This window comes from Maniola hyperantus, chromosome 8 (assembly GCF_902806685.2).
Source record: "Maniola hyperantus chromosome 8, iAphHyp1.2, whole genome shotgun sequence".
In the NCBI taxonomy this organism is placed as follows: domain Eukaryota; kingdom Metazoa; phylum Arthropoda; class Insecta; order Lepidoptera; family Nymphalidae; genus Maniola; species Maniola hyperantus.
Window position 1 is genome coordinate 1,024,322 of NC_048543.1, and position 15,416 is coordinate 1,039,737.

Sequence of the window (15,416 nt, forward strand, 5' to 3'; positions counted from 1 at the left end):
TTTCAGGGTACTCCAACTATTTTGGAGAAGATTGGACCTGATTTGTCTGTTTGTATGCCGTATGGCAACTGGCAACTTGAATCGTAATGTTCAAATGGGTGGACCGATTGGAATCCTATTTCTTTTATTCGAAATCAGTTGTATAGCAAGGTTTGCACAGTAACAGACTCAGAGATTGTACTCGCTGGATTCTGCTGTACTATGAATGGGTGCGTGAAGCGCTTTCAACCCAACATGGTATGCAAACAATGGGATGATTTTGTACTTTAGTGTTGAATGAATAAATAAATATACTTTTATTATACACCTAACACCAAATAAACTTGTACAAAGAACAATAACATAATAATAAAACTTAACAGTGTTAGGTATTAGTGATTTCAAGTTAACTTACCATAATCAGCAGGATTGTGATAGCTAGGACAATGCAGCCCCATCGAAGACAGGAACGGCACTAGCCCAGGCACAGGCCCCTGATATATACACTGCCCGTCCGCCAGAGTGTACAAAAAGTCGAACATTTCGAAAAGCCGCGCGGACGGCTGGTGAATGGTGCATATAATAGTCCTGCCCCCCCTGGCCAGGGATTTGAGTAACGATATACATTGGAAACACGAAGAACTGTCCAGCCCAGAGGTAGGCTCGTCGAAGAACATCACAGGCGGATTGTTGACTAACTCTAAAGCTATTGACAAGCGTTTCTTCTGTCCTCCAGAGAGGTTGATCGTCCTTGTGTCCCCAGCTTCTACCAGACTTAGCATTTCCAAGATTTCGTCTATGACTATCTTCTTGGCTGTCACTGTCATATCCTTCCCGAGTTTGAGGTTCGCTGATACGTGCATCGCTTCTCTAACAGTGAGATGCGGTAGGAGACAGTCGTCCTGCATTATGTAGCAGGATAGCTTGCGGAACCTTCTGAGGTTCCTCTCTTTCCCGTTTATAAGGATTGAGCCACTGACATTCGATGTTCTGGAACCAAGAAAGATATACATTACTTATTATTCTAGTCTGTATTAATGGTTATGGTTTGGCACGTAGCGATGGCAAGAGACCAGACGGTATGACTCTTGTCCCGTGGAAGCAAGGTAGGTCGCTTGTGTGGGATGCCACGTGTGTGGATACACTGGCGCTGTCACACGTACAGGCGACCTCCGTGGCGGCCGGAGCGGCGGCTATTAAGGCAGAAAGGGCCAAGAGGCGCAAATATGAGAATTTAGAAAACAGTTTCATATTTGTGCCTTTTGGGGTGGAGACCATTGGTTCGTGGGGCGAGGATGCTAGATCCTTTTTTAAGGACCTTTCATGATTCATCCCGTCTCGCGGAATCCACGGGGGACCGGAGGGCTGGCAGTTACCTCGGTCAGCATATTAGTCTGGCCATTCAACGAGGTAACGCTGCCAGCGTTCCCAGCACCCTGCCTCGTTGCGGTGGTTTAGATGATATTTTCGATCTGTAATTTTTATGTTCTAGAATAAGTTTGGTATTTTTGTTTATTTGTATTTTCATTAGTGGTTGGATTTTTTTTGTTACAAAATATATTATGCGCTTGGCAACTATCATCCCTTGGAAAACAATGTTGAGGTCTAGGTTGGAGGGCATTTGCGTAGCATATAGGTAGGTTCTTAAGTTATATACGTGGCATGAAACACGGACGGCGCAAGGGCGTTACAACCCTTAGCGGTTCGTATTAGGAAAGTAAAAACAAAGCCGGCAAAGCCGTGCCGCCAAGCGATTTAGCGTTCCGGTACAATGCCGTGTACAAACCAATGGGGTATGGGTTTAATAAAAACTGCCATACCCCTTCCAGGTTAGCCCGCTATCATCTTAGACTGCATCATCACTTACCACCAGGTGAGATTGCAGTCAAGGGCTAACTTGTATCTGAATTTAAAAAAAAAAACGTTATGTGCGATTAAATTGGATGTCGGCCACAGTAAAGGGGACTCAGTTCGGTGCTTTCTCCATACAAACGTAGGAGGGAAAATACAACAATATTCGATATTGTACGCACAAAACTAAGAATTATATTGATTTATCTCGTCATTATCTAGGTTCAATGATATCTAAAACATTGAAAAAAATATTGATTTAAAAGTTACGAGCCTCAAAAGATTCCTATTTTAACACTAAATTTATGACAACTTTGGGCGTAAATAAATAAGATTAAGGATATGAAAATTGTAAAACAATTTATCATTAGACGTAGTTTATTTATTCATTAGTTGAAATAACTTTACTTTGCAAACATAAATTCAGTAGTTTTTTCTCAAAAATACTTTTCCTAAACCTTTTTCGCGCGCTTGATTTCAGTGATAATCATCGTGCCTCTCAACTTTCTCATACAATGTCAAGTGAAAAGCAAACACGTTACCCACGTGCGCTGCCAATTTCGGTCGAGCGTCCTGCGTCACCTTAGCCAACGCACACAATAATTTTTTGCTCTTCTGTGGTAGAACTTTGAGGAATTATCAACGTTAGTACATAATTATTCAATGTGGTAGAACAAGATTTTGTATAAGAACAAGTAGGTATAATATAGACTTAATTTTTATATTAATATAAAAAAAAAAAAAAATTTTTTTTTTTTTTATTATTATTATTTTATACGCGTACTATGCCCGTGTGTTGTGGACATAATTTTTATTATAAGTGTTAATTTCTCATTGGAGACTGCTTTGGTTTAAGTGTTTTTTATATATATACTATCTATTTATCTAATTGTAACTGTTTTCTCTACAAAATAAAATAAATTAAATTAAATTAAACCTTAATTCTAACCATTTACAAACAATTGTTAAGTCAAAGCGTTTCGTGAGGAAGCATCGTGAAATAAATTACAACCGAATTCCTGAATTTTATAACCAAAATCACGAAGGTACAGTACTGAAATAACCTCAAAATAAAAGCCCTTTTTATCGAGCACGCCTCGTCAAAAATGTGTTTGGCCTTCTTCCAAATGTACGTTCCACGAACAGTTAAGCAATGGTCATAATAAATTATTGTCGAATGCTCGTTTTGTATTTTGCGTACTATCGCGTCATTGGGATATGTATCTATCTATACTAATCTATACTATCTATACTTCTATACTTAATATTATAAAGAGGTAATGTCGTTAAGTTTGTTTGTAGGGGGTAATATTTGGAACTACTGAACCGATTATAAAAATTCTTTCACCAGTACAAAGCTACATTATTCCTGAGTGAAATAGGCTATATTTTATTTTCAAAAAAATACAGATCCCTTCGAAAATTGCAATAAAGTGAAAAAAGTCGTTTCATCTGTGACCTTCCGTGGCGTGCGCTGCCTAAAAAACAATGTTCGGCGGAATTGTTCCTCTTAAACAGCTCTAAAAAAAGTCCGCGATAGCATAATATCTATCTTTTACATAAAATTTACATTTCATTTAAATAATTTTCAATGAAATTTATAAGAGTCCAAGTACACATTTTATGAGTTAGTCAAATCACAGCTTCCTAATAATTCTAATGGTCTATGAGCTAAGCCGCAGATAGACGGACTGACAGACCTGTCTGTCAGTTCATGGCGAATCTATAGGTTCCTTGATTAGGAGTCCTAAAAACAAAGTTTTTAATCCATGGCACTAATTACTTGGTACTTACTTACAACGCCTCTATAAAATATGGCAGTCACAAAACAGCTGTTTCGTTTGGCGGCCTTTTTAAACACGCCCGAAAAACGATCCGAGTTACAATCAACTTTCAAGTCGCACGTAACGAAGTTTTACTTTTTAAAAAAACTTCCTTATACTTTAAAATACCTATCTCCATATAAAGATTACGACTTCACACAGCTGTTCTGTTTGGCGGCCATTTTATAGACTAATCTATGAAGTTACTGTAGTCCGAAAAAAGTTACACCTAAAAATGATTGGGGATTGTGGGTGAGTTTAAAATAACTACCTCCATTTACCATGGCGATCTCACAAAGCTGTTATATTTGGCGGCCATCAAATTCTGTGGGGGGGGGGGGTCGATCTGAGTTAGGCACTCTCAAACCTAAAGAACTTACTTGTAACCAGCTAATATGTTCATGAGGGTGCTCTTGCCAGCACCCGAAGGCCCCATGATGGCGGTCAGCTCACTGGAGCGAAACGTCCCATTGATGCACTTGAGCAGAGCCTTGTACCCCCTCTTCCGCCCCTCGCTGACGGAGTAGGACAGCTCGGAGAACTCGATGTCGACCGGGGGACGTTTGGGGAGGTGGGTGAGAGACGCCATGGGTTTCTTCTGGTCGCCGTAGCCGTTGGGTATCTTTGGTACCAAGCCAGTCATGGGTACGCCCGCGCCGCCGTTACAAAGATTCATTTGAGAGCCTCTGGAATGAGAAAATAATGGGAATTACCGAATTAGAATTTTTATATTTGGTACCTAATACATTTTTGTGGGTAATAGATAAGAATGAGAGTGGTGATAGTCGGTTAGTTTTATTAAACTGTGGTATGTACTAATACTTAGTAAATAAGTAACATAATTAAGTAGAACAATATTATGCTCAATGGGACCCATTTAATGATGGGTCTATAATACTGGTTCGGGAGTTACTGAAGTACGCTGAGAGCATTACATGAATATGTCATTCAATGTTCTCAGCCATTGATGTTGGAATCCGTAAAATTCTTTGATCTTTTATCGTTTTGTATTTTGTGTCTTTTTTCTTGTACCTTTATTTGTATTTAAATTTATTATTAATCATCTGGTTAGTGTAAGTGGCACTGCCGTTCTAATAAGATATAAAATCAATTAAAATAAATTAAATTAAATTAAAATTAAATTAAATGAGGTGTAGAAGTATAGAAACAGGGTGTTTCTATATATTAATATTGTTGTAACCTATGTTAACCTAGAACTTGCACAATATTAATATTATAAATACTTATAATTTATAATTTAATCTCAAGGAAATTAAAGAAAACTTTGTTGCAAAAGATAAAATGTAGAGTAACAGAAAAATATAACACAGATCAACAATGCGTTATCAGCAGCCCAAGCACAATCAGTGCGACAATACTTTCTCAGCGACAAAACGTTGCAAAGCGAGAGAGATGTATCGCACTGATTATGCTAGGACTGGAGATCAGCGTTTTGATTCGCTGACTCAGTGTCTAACGATGGATGATAGCCACCGAGTTCATTTGACATTTGTTGGTTATACATTGCTACTTCATTGAGTGACATAAAAATATTTTTTCGTAGAAAACCTTCAATAGATTAAATATAAATGTCAAATGAATAAACTCTTCTCATTCTGTGCCGGCAATGAGTTCAGATGTTGATTTCTTTTATTGCAAGCTTGACGACAATCATACTCAATAAAAAGTAATCATAAATTCTAGGTTGGAGCGCGTTTGCCTAGATGTGACTATGACGACCTCCCTGGCGCAGTGGTGAGCGCTGTGGTCTTAATAGTGGGAGGTCCCGGGTTCGATTCCTGGCAGGGGTTTGGAATTTTATAATTTCTAAATTTCTGGTCTGGTCTGGTGGGAGGCTTCGGCCGTGGCTAGTTACCACCCTACCGGCAAAGCCGTGGCGCCAAGCGATTTAGCGTTCCGGTACGATGCCGTGTAGAAACCAAAGGGGTATGGGTTTAATAAAAACTGCCATACCCCTCCCAGGTTAACCCGCTATCATCTTAGACTGCATCATCACTTACCACCAGGTGAGATTGCAGTCAAGGGCTAACTTGGATCTAAATAAAAAAAATAAAAAAAAATGTAAATAAGAAGGCCAATTTGATTTATTTTATATAAGCGCTTATTAAAATACGTAATTTAGAAGCGTATGCTTAACATATAAATTATATATAACACATTGTATGCTCAGTTACATAAGCGTCATCCAATGTCAAGGTTGAGACGCGAGACGTGACGTTTGGACTGTTTCCATACTCCGCGAGGGCTCAGGACGGAGCTTTCTTCATACAAACGTAATAGGGAAAATACAACAATATTCGATATTGTACGCATAAAACTAAGAATTATATCGATTTATCTCGTCATTATCTAGGTTCAATGATATATAAAACATTGAAAAAAATATTGATTTAAAAGTTACGAGCCTCAAAAGATTCCTATTTCAGCACTAAATTTATGACAACTTTGGGCGTAAATAAATAAGATTAGGGATATGAAAATTCTAAAAAAAATTATCATTAGACATAGTTTATTTATTCATTAGTCGAAATAACTTTACTTTACAAACATAAATTCAGTAGTGTTTTCTCAAAAATACTTTTTCTATACCCTTTTCGCGCGCTTGATTTCGGTAAAAATCATCGTGCCTCTCATCTTTCTCATACAATGTGGCCGATTCTCTTGTACACAATCTCTAAACTAAACTAAAATGACACGTCTAAATCTATTGCTATCCCTGTCGTAATGTTGCTTGCGGAAAGGGGTAGCACTAGATTTAGACCTGTTAATTTTGTTTAGTTTAGAGATTGTGTACAAGAGAATTAGCCCCATTGTCAAGTGAAAAGCAAATAACTAAAACTAGTCAAATCAGTAATATAATATAAACATACGGGCAATCAGTGTTTTCATATGTAAATCGAGAATTACTGTGTTGAAGGGTTAAAATTACGGTGTTTCTAGATTAAATTACGGTGGATTAGCTAAAAGAATACCGTGTAAATTACCGTGACATTTTTAAAAGAAAAAAGTCACGAATTTGCTTTTTAATCAATTATTAATACTCGACTCTAGTATCATAAGGTCGGATGTGGATTTTTGCTACTTTTCAGGAGAGCCAAAACAAAAATGCTAGGGAAATCGGGTCATAATTTCTAAACTACTAGAGATACAATTTCAGTTGTTTTTGTAATATTTAACACTTAACTGTACCTATCATTAACCATTACTAGAAATACTTTATCATTAATAAATAAAATATAAACTCACAATTTCTTCAAAATGGACGATATGCGACTTTATGCTGGTAATATTCGTAACTGTGCTAAAAAAGTGTGTGCATAAGTTGTAAACCGACTTTATGGCTGCAATATTTACTATTACAAATTTGAAATAAAAGTCGGATCTATTACTTAATATTTCATAATACGTTTTAACTGATTATACATAAGTAATATTCGGACAAAAGATCACAGTAGTTATCTCACAAAAAACATTTAGGAGTTTTGTGAGATAGCAACAATGTACCTATCTGATTTTTCTGAAACTGATTAGTTAGATCTGAAACATAATTATTTGCATTCGCCCGATAGTCTGACCATTGCATCCGTGTAAACCTTGTGACTTCTGAATGAATGAAAATAACATTTACAAATTCACAAATAAAGCCCATTAATTAAAAACAACGGCCAAAAATTGGAAAAAAAATTACAAAGTAATTAGAAACCTACAGTGGGCCAAACATTTTTTGTGGAATTGCATACATGACGGTTACATCAATATAGAAATTTGAAACATGCCAACATAGCCTGATTTTCCTTATAATGATTAGGTACGTAAAGTAAGAATGGGGGTCAGCAGGTACCTACTGCAAAAGTTGGTTATATTTTACAGTGGATAATGGTTTCTCATTATGTCGTATATTGGGCGAAAGCGGGGAAGAATTTTTAAGTTTATATGTACCTATAACATACTAATGAAATACAAAAAAGTCTTCTTTAAAGTAAGTAGTTTTAATAAAAAATTAACACCCAGCAGTTAGTTGTAGCCAGGTAATATATTCCGAAATCTGAAAATCCCCGCCGTTATTATTATTTTTTTGATATAACAAACGGTCTATCACCTTTATAAAGGGATGTGGTCTTTAAAAATATGTTGTTGTGCCAAATCAAACTTATCAAAAAGTTTTGTTTCCTTCGCATGTTCATGTAAACTGTGACCAATCTCTTAGTTAATCTGCATTGTTTTCAGCTGTTCGCTTTTTTTCTATTTGTGCATGGATGACATCTTACTCCACGTTGGTATATGTTGCATTTTAGCATAAAGCTTGTGATTTATCACTTTTTAGTGTGGCAATCCTTATAATAATCATAAGTACATAACGATTATCATGCTCCGATTATGACCGACACAATTTTCAGACCACAAAGTCAATTTTTCAACAATTTCGAGAATACTTTGTTTCTTCTCTAGTAGATTAATGAAATAAGACAAGATACTGTTTTATTTCTTCCGCTGCAGCTGATGTTTTCAGACCACATTAAAGTAGCAACACTGCTGGTAGCATCATGAATCGTTTTTAAGGTGCAGAAACTACGCAGGTATAAGGATTTACTGTTAGTCAAATCCGGCATTGCCACTTTTGTAATAAAAAAAATACTTTCTTCTTTCTTTCTTGCTTCTGTTTCGACTGTTCTTTTTAACAGATACTTTTTTAAACTGTTTCTTTCGTGTTTAGTTAAGTTTTTTTATTTTTTTACTTTCACTTTTATTAGTTGTTTAATTAATAAATTAATTTATACTACATTTATATTTAAATTAACATAATCTAAAGCTTCCTATAATTAGGTATGTTTCGTTAGAATCACTATCATCACATATTGTAGGTGACTTATAATTTCTGCTATCGATTAATATCAAATTCGGTCGATTATAAGACGGGTAAAGAAGAAAAAAATTGATTAGGTACTCTAATTTTTTAAGGCTACCTTAAAAACTAGGGCAATAAATTTTTGAACTGATGATTTGAACTATGATTCATAAAAAACACCATAAATGCACGGTTTTTTGCTTAGTGGGGTATTATTATAATATAGTTTTAGATTTCCATGGTGTGATTTTCGTGGTCCTAAAAGATTTTCTAGTCTACATTTTCATAATGTCTTCAGCTTTATTCTGGCTCTTTACTTTTTCCCCGCAGTTTATTCCAAAATTTTGGTGAAATAGGATGGATCTCTTACCTATTAATCACATCAACCTTAATGTAGTCACAAACAAAAAGCTTTATTTCAACTTACTTCCATGAATTTTATTGCAAAATTATTTATATTACAAGGCAAAAAGTCTTAAATGATTCACAGTCCAAATATTAATACAAAAAATTCGAAGCATAACATCTGTTGTGATTTTACCTAACAAAATTATTACATATTTTAGAAGCAGAAGTGCGTAACTGCAGTACCAGCTTGTATTACAAATAAACTAATTTCGTAGCATAATGGTCGAACTCAAAATACATCTATCATTTTTCTCCATTGCTTTGGTGCATACATACGCAAGTCAACAAATATAATTATGGTTCTCCAAATTTTTAGAATGTGTTCAGATACGACATTATGCATGTATTTATCTTTGCAACGAAAAGAGATAGAAATACTGGTGTCAGCTTGGCAGAAAGAGCCCGAAATGCTCATTACCTTTATGTAAAAAAGTGAGTTTGGTCGGAAGTACACATCCGACCTTATGATACTAGAGTCGAGAATATTATTCTGAATCTGACTCTCCTAGCATAGCATCTTTTTCATATACCTACAGATTTATTCATATTAATATTTTGATAAATCTCATTAATTTTACATTTCACTCCTTCCTAATTGCTTGAATAAGGACGAAAATAGATTGCTGAGATTGCAAGAGGTGGTTGCGACAGCTTCTATAACATACGCTTGCAGGAATCCTAACAAAGGGCAGAAGACAAGTCTAGACAATTAGATATAAATCTCGACTCTAGTATCATAAGGTCGGATGTGGATTTTTGCTACTTTTCAGGAGAGCCAAAACAAAAATGCTAGGGAAATCGGGTCATAATTTCTTAACTACTAGAGATACAATTTCAGTTGTTTTTGTAATATTTAACACTTAACTGTACCTATCATTAACCATTACTAGAAATACTTTATCATTAATAAATAAAATTTAAACTCACAATTTCTTCAAAATGGACGATATGCGACTTTATGCTGGTAATATTCGTAACTGTGCTAAAAAATTGTGTGCATAAGTTGTAAACCGACTTTATGGCTGCAATTTTTACTATTACAAATTTGAAATAAAAGTCGGATCTATTACTTAATATTTCATAATACGTCTTAACTGATTATACATAAGTAATATTCGGACAAAAGATCACAGTAGTTATCTCACAAAAATCATTTAGGAGTTTTGTGAGATAGCAACAATGTACCTATCTGATTTTTCTGAAACTGATTAGTTAGATCTGAAACATAATAATTGCATTCGCCCGATAGTCTGACCATTGCATCCGTGTAAACCTTGTGACTTCTGAATGAATGAAAATAACATTTACAAATTCACAAATAAAGCCCATTAATTAAAAACAACGGCCAAAAATTGGAAAAAAAAATTACAAAGTAATTAGAAACCTACAGTGGGCCAAACATTTTTTGTGGAATTGCATACATGACGGTTACATCAATATAGAAATCTAAAACATGCCAACATAGCCTGATTTTCCTTATAATGATTAGGTACGTAAAGTAAGAATGGAGGTCAGCAGGTGCCTACTGCAAAAGTTGGTTATATTTTACAGTGGATAATGGTTTCTCATTATGTCGTATATTGGGCGAAAGCGGGGAAGAATTTTAAGTTTATATGTACCTATAACATACTAATGAAATACAAAAAAGTCTTCTTTAAAGTAGTTTTTATAAAATAATAACACCCAGCATTATTGCGTTAGTTGTAGCCAGGTAATATATTCCGAAATCTGAAAATCCCCGCCGTTCTTATTTTTTTTTTTGATATAACAAACGCTCCTGATATATCACCTTTGTAAAGGGATGTGGTCTTTAAAAATATGTTGTAGTGCCAAATCAAACTTATCAAAAAGTTTTGTTTCCTTCGCATGTTCTTGTAAACTGTGATCAATCTCTTAGTTTAGTAATCTGCATTGTTTTCAGCTGTTCCCTTTTTTTCTATTTGTGCATGGATTACATCTTACTCCACGTAGGTACATGTTGCATTTGAGCATAAAGCTTGTGATTTATCATCTTTTAGTGTGGTAATCCTTATAATAATCATAAGTAAACCATAACGATTATCATGCTCCGATTATGACCGACACAATTATCAGACCACAAAGTCAATTCTTCAACAATTTCGAGAATACTTTGTTTCTTCTCTAGTAGATTAATGAAATAAGACAGATACTGTTTTATTCCTTCCGCTGCAGCTGATGTTTTCAGACCACATTAAAGTAGCAACACTACTGGTAGCATCATGAATCGTTTTTAAGGTGCAGAAACTACGCAGGTATAAGGATTTACTGTTAGTCAAATCCGGCATTGCCACTTTTGTAATAAAAAAAATACTTTCTGCTTTCTTGAAAATTCCATTGCTTCTGTTTCGACTGTTCTTTTTAACAGATACTTATTTAAACTGTTTTTTTCGTGTTTTAGTCAAGTTTTTTTTATTTTTTTACTTTCACTTTTATTAGTTTTTAATTAATAAATTAATTTATACTACATTTATATTTAAATTAACATAATCTAAAGCTTCCTATAATTAGGTATGTTTCGTTAGAATCACTATCATCACATATTGTAGGTGCCTTATAATTTCTGCTCTCGATTAATATCAAATTCGGTCGATTATAAGACGGGTAAAGTAGAAGGGTTGAAGTGGTTGATTAGGTACTCTAATTTTTTAAGGCTACGTTAAAAACTAGGGCAATAAATTTTTGGGCAAAAAATAAAGCCTGTGGTAGCACATTGTGGCCTTATGTTTGGTGGGGCCACCACTTTACAGAGGCCGTATTGTGCAGCCTCTGTAGCAATTTTTTTGTAATATTTTTCATTCTCTGTTGGTTAGCATGTAGGAGCTATTGTACATCCCGCAGGCGCAGAGGATGATGATCCGGCTGCATCGTCCGATTCTGTCCGATTGCTTTGGGTGCCGTTTAGTGGCACTTGTAGGTTGGAGTTTATAACCAGATTGGGGCTTATAACTTGCCGATTGGGTTCTTCTTTCAGTCTCAAGGCGACTTGAATAACATTGGTCCAGCTATTGCCTTTCAAAAGTTTGTCCTTAATTGGATTTTCACCAATGATTGGGGGGGTCATCATCCTCAGGTAAGGTGTCAATATCATTGAATATGGTATCAATATAATCATCCCCAAAGGAACCTTCCTGTTCCGTAGAGTTTGGACTAGGTTCTTGGATGTCTTCCGTTTTTGTTAATGAACCATACGCAATGACTAGCGGCCCTGCAAGGTGTTCTTGTGCAGGCACTTGCCACGACGAAAGATCAGCTTGTCCCACACCGTCTATTGTAGGTGTCCCAATGCTCCAGTCTTCGCAGTAGTCATCTGATACTGGTTCCAAGTAAAGCCTGGGCGTACTCGAAGACGGTATGAGGACACCTTCCCCTTCTTCTTCTCCGTCTTCTAATAAAGCGTCAGTCTCAGTCTGGGAACCCGCCACATCCCTTGAGTTCAACGCGACAGGTTCTGTATATTTATTTGACTCAACTGCCGACTTGCGTTTCTTAAAAATGCAGTTTTTATTAAAAAAAACATATGCATATTAAAAAAACTGATGATTTGAACTGTGATTCATAAAAAACACAATAAATGCACGGTTTTTTGCTTAGTGGGGTTTTATTATAATATATGTTTAGATTTCCATGGTGTGATTTTCGTGGTCCTAAAAGATTTTCTAGTCTACATTTTCAAAATGCCTTCAGCTTTATTCTGGCTCTTTACTTTTTTCCCGCAGTTTAGTCCAAAATTTTGGTGAAATAGGATGGATCTCTTACCTATTAATCACATCAACTTTAATGTAGTCACAAACAAAAAGCTTTATTTCAACTTACTTCCATGAATTTTATTGCAAAATTATTTATATTACAAGGCAAAAAGTCTTAAATGATTCACAGTCCAAATATTAATACAAAAAATTCGAAGCATAACATCTGTTGTGATTTTACCTAACAAAATTATTACATATTTTAGAAGCAGAAGTGCGTAGCTGCAGTACCAGCTAGTATTACAAATAAACTTATTTCGTAGCATAATGGTCGAACTCAAAATACATCTATAATTTTTCTCCATTGCTTTGGTGCATACATACGCAAGTCAAAAAATATAATTATGGTTCTCCAAATTTTTAGAATGTGTTCAGATACGACATTATGCATGTATTTATCTTTGCAACGAAAAGAGATATAAATACTGGTGTCAGCTTGGCAGAAAGAGCCCGAAATGCTCATTACCTTTATGTAAAAAAGTGAGTTTGGTCGGAAGTACACATCCGACCTTATGATACTAGAGTCGAGAAATAAGGAGCGATTATATTTTTATCTTGTGCCACCATGTGCAACTTGTCGCAATCATACGAGTACTTAGACTATACCTCATACATAGTTAACCTATTCTACTATGTACTTACGTAGTGCAGTGTTGCAAATATTGGATGAATTAAGAACTAGCGCGCACCACGGAAAATTCCCGTACGTTTTTTAGGGTTCCGTAACTCAAAAGAAAAATGGAACCCTTATAGGATCACTTTGTTGTCTGTCTGTCTGTCTGTCTGTCTTTCAAGAAACCTACAGGGTACTTCCCGTTGACCTAGAAGCATGAAATTTGGCAAGTAAGTAGATCTTATAGCAGACATTTGGGGAAAAATCTGAAAACCGTGACTTTGTGGTTACATCACACAAAAAAAATTAATTGTGGGCATGAACTAGTAATTAGCATTTTCAATTTTCGAAGTAAGATAACTATATCAAGTGGGCTGTATCTAATCAGACCAGAGAAGATTTAGAAATTATGAAATTCCAAATTTCCCCTGCTGGAAAAAGAACCCGGGACCTCTCACTAGTAAGACCACTGCGCCAGGGCGGTCGATAAAAGTTTTGGTGGACACGAGCTGAACCAACACCGTTTTCCATCACAGCGTATTTGGGTTGTTCACAACGTCTTGGACTCCAGCCAACATGGAATAGAACTAAGTATACTACCTAACGCTAGTGTATTAGGTATATAACATGCTGTTACATATTAACCAGTCATTCAACTTCTTCCTTGGGTTTAATTGAAATATCAGAGCAGTTTAAACACACCAATAGTATACAAGGTTTAAATAGTGTTAGTTTAGTTAATCAGTTCGTTACTCTTAAGGTGACGCAGTACGCTCGACCGAAATGCTTTTCATCTGATATTGTGTGAAAAAGGTGAGAGGCACGAAGATTTTACCCGAAATCAAGCGTCGCGAGCATAAGCTAGTTTCTAAATAGCTAAGGTAGGTCTAGGTACGCAGAACTTGTCTTGTCTGAACAAAATCCCTATCTATCTAGAAGTAAAGTTAACTACTAGAAACGCGCGTTCAAAAAAGGGAAACATGAAAACTAGCTGATGCCTGCGACTTCGTATGCGTGGATTTAAGTTTTAAAAATCCCGTGGGAGCTCTTTGATTTTCTGGGATAAAAAGTAGCCTATGTCACTCTCCAGATCTTAAACTATGCCCATGTAAAAAATCACGTTGATCCGTTGCTCCGTTGCGACGTGATTGAAGGACAAACCAAAAAACCAACAAACAAACACACTTTCGCATTTAAATAATAGGGGTAGTGATTTGGGACATATATTTATTGGATAAATAAGCCCCAAAATATGTAAGAACGGCAACTGCGTATAAGTACAACCTACTTAGATTTTATTAAGGTTTCCGTTCGCCTTTATTGTCGAGCACTGTACCCGGCTGGTACATACCTTGGAACCCAGCCAAGACAGTGGAATTGTGGAACTAGGTTAATATACTATGTGCTGTAGAGATATATCTTGCATTGTGGCAATATAACTTATTTCCTCCATCTATCTATACCTACCTACCATCTAATTGATTTTCCGGAGTGATTTATTTTGAAAAATCAATACTTACGTCATAATAAAATAATTTCTTCTAAAGTTACCTATTGCAATGATACTAAACTCTAAAGTGAAATTTATAATTTAACTAGCTTATGCTCGCGACTTCGTCCGCGTGGACTACACAAAATTTCGAACCCCTATTTCACCCCCTCAAGAGTTGAATTTTCAAAAATCCTTTGTTGAGTTTGAGCTGTGCGTTGATAGATCAGTCAGTCAGTCACCTTTTCCTTTTATATATTTAGATATCAATCCAGAGTTTTGGTATAGGTTTTGGTATATATTCCACTAGCTGATGCCTGCGACTTCGTCCGCGTGGATTTAGCTTTTTAAAAGTCCCGTGGGAGCCACCGACATATATTGTACCTACCTACGGTGGGAGCTCTTTGATAAAAAGTAGCCTATGTCACTCTCCAGGATGTTAAGTGATTACCGCCGCCCATGAAAATTTGCAGTAGGTACCAGAGGAATCACCAATGAGTTGCCGGCCTTTCAGGAATTTGTTGGTCAGCCCCTTGAATAACCCCATGTTGCAATCTACGCCGCCGAAGGAACAGTGCCACAGTTTGCATATGCGTGGAAAAAAGGATCTGGCACAACG

General features: G+C 35.9%; 1 protein-coding gene and 1 long non-coding RNA gene across 2 annotated transcripts in view; both read right to left on the minus strand.

Moving 5' to 3' along the window:
* The window catches only part of LOC138402681 (uncharacterized), a 214,344-nt gene that overhangs the window by 10,889 nt on the left and 188,039 nt on the right, over positions 1–15,416 (minus strand). The gene's annotated exons all lie outside the window — the stretch shown is intronic.
* Atet (ABC transporter expressed in trachea) overlaps positions 1–15,416 on the minus strand; it is a 61,481-nt gene that overhangs the window by 10,889 nt on the left and 35,176 nt on the right. The window contains exons 3-4 of the mRNA XM_034970878.2: positions 4,034–4,339; positions 395–969 (exon numbers count right to left, since the gene is read on the minus strand). Of these exons, the coding sequence (XP_034826769.1) occupies positions 395–969; positions 4,034–4,339 (881 nt within the window). The remainder of the gene's footprint in view (positions 1–394; positions 970–4,033; positions 4,340–15,416) is intronic.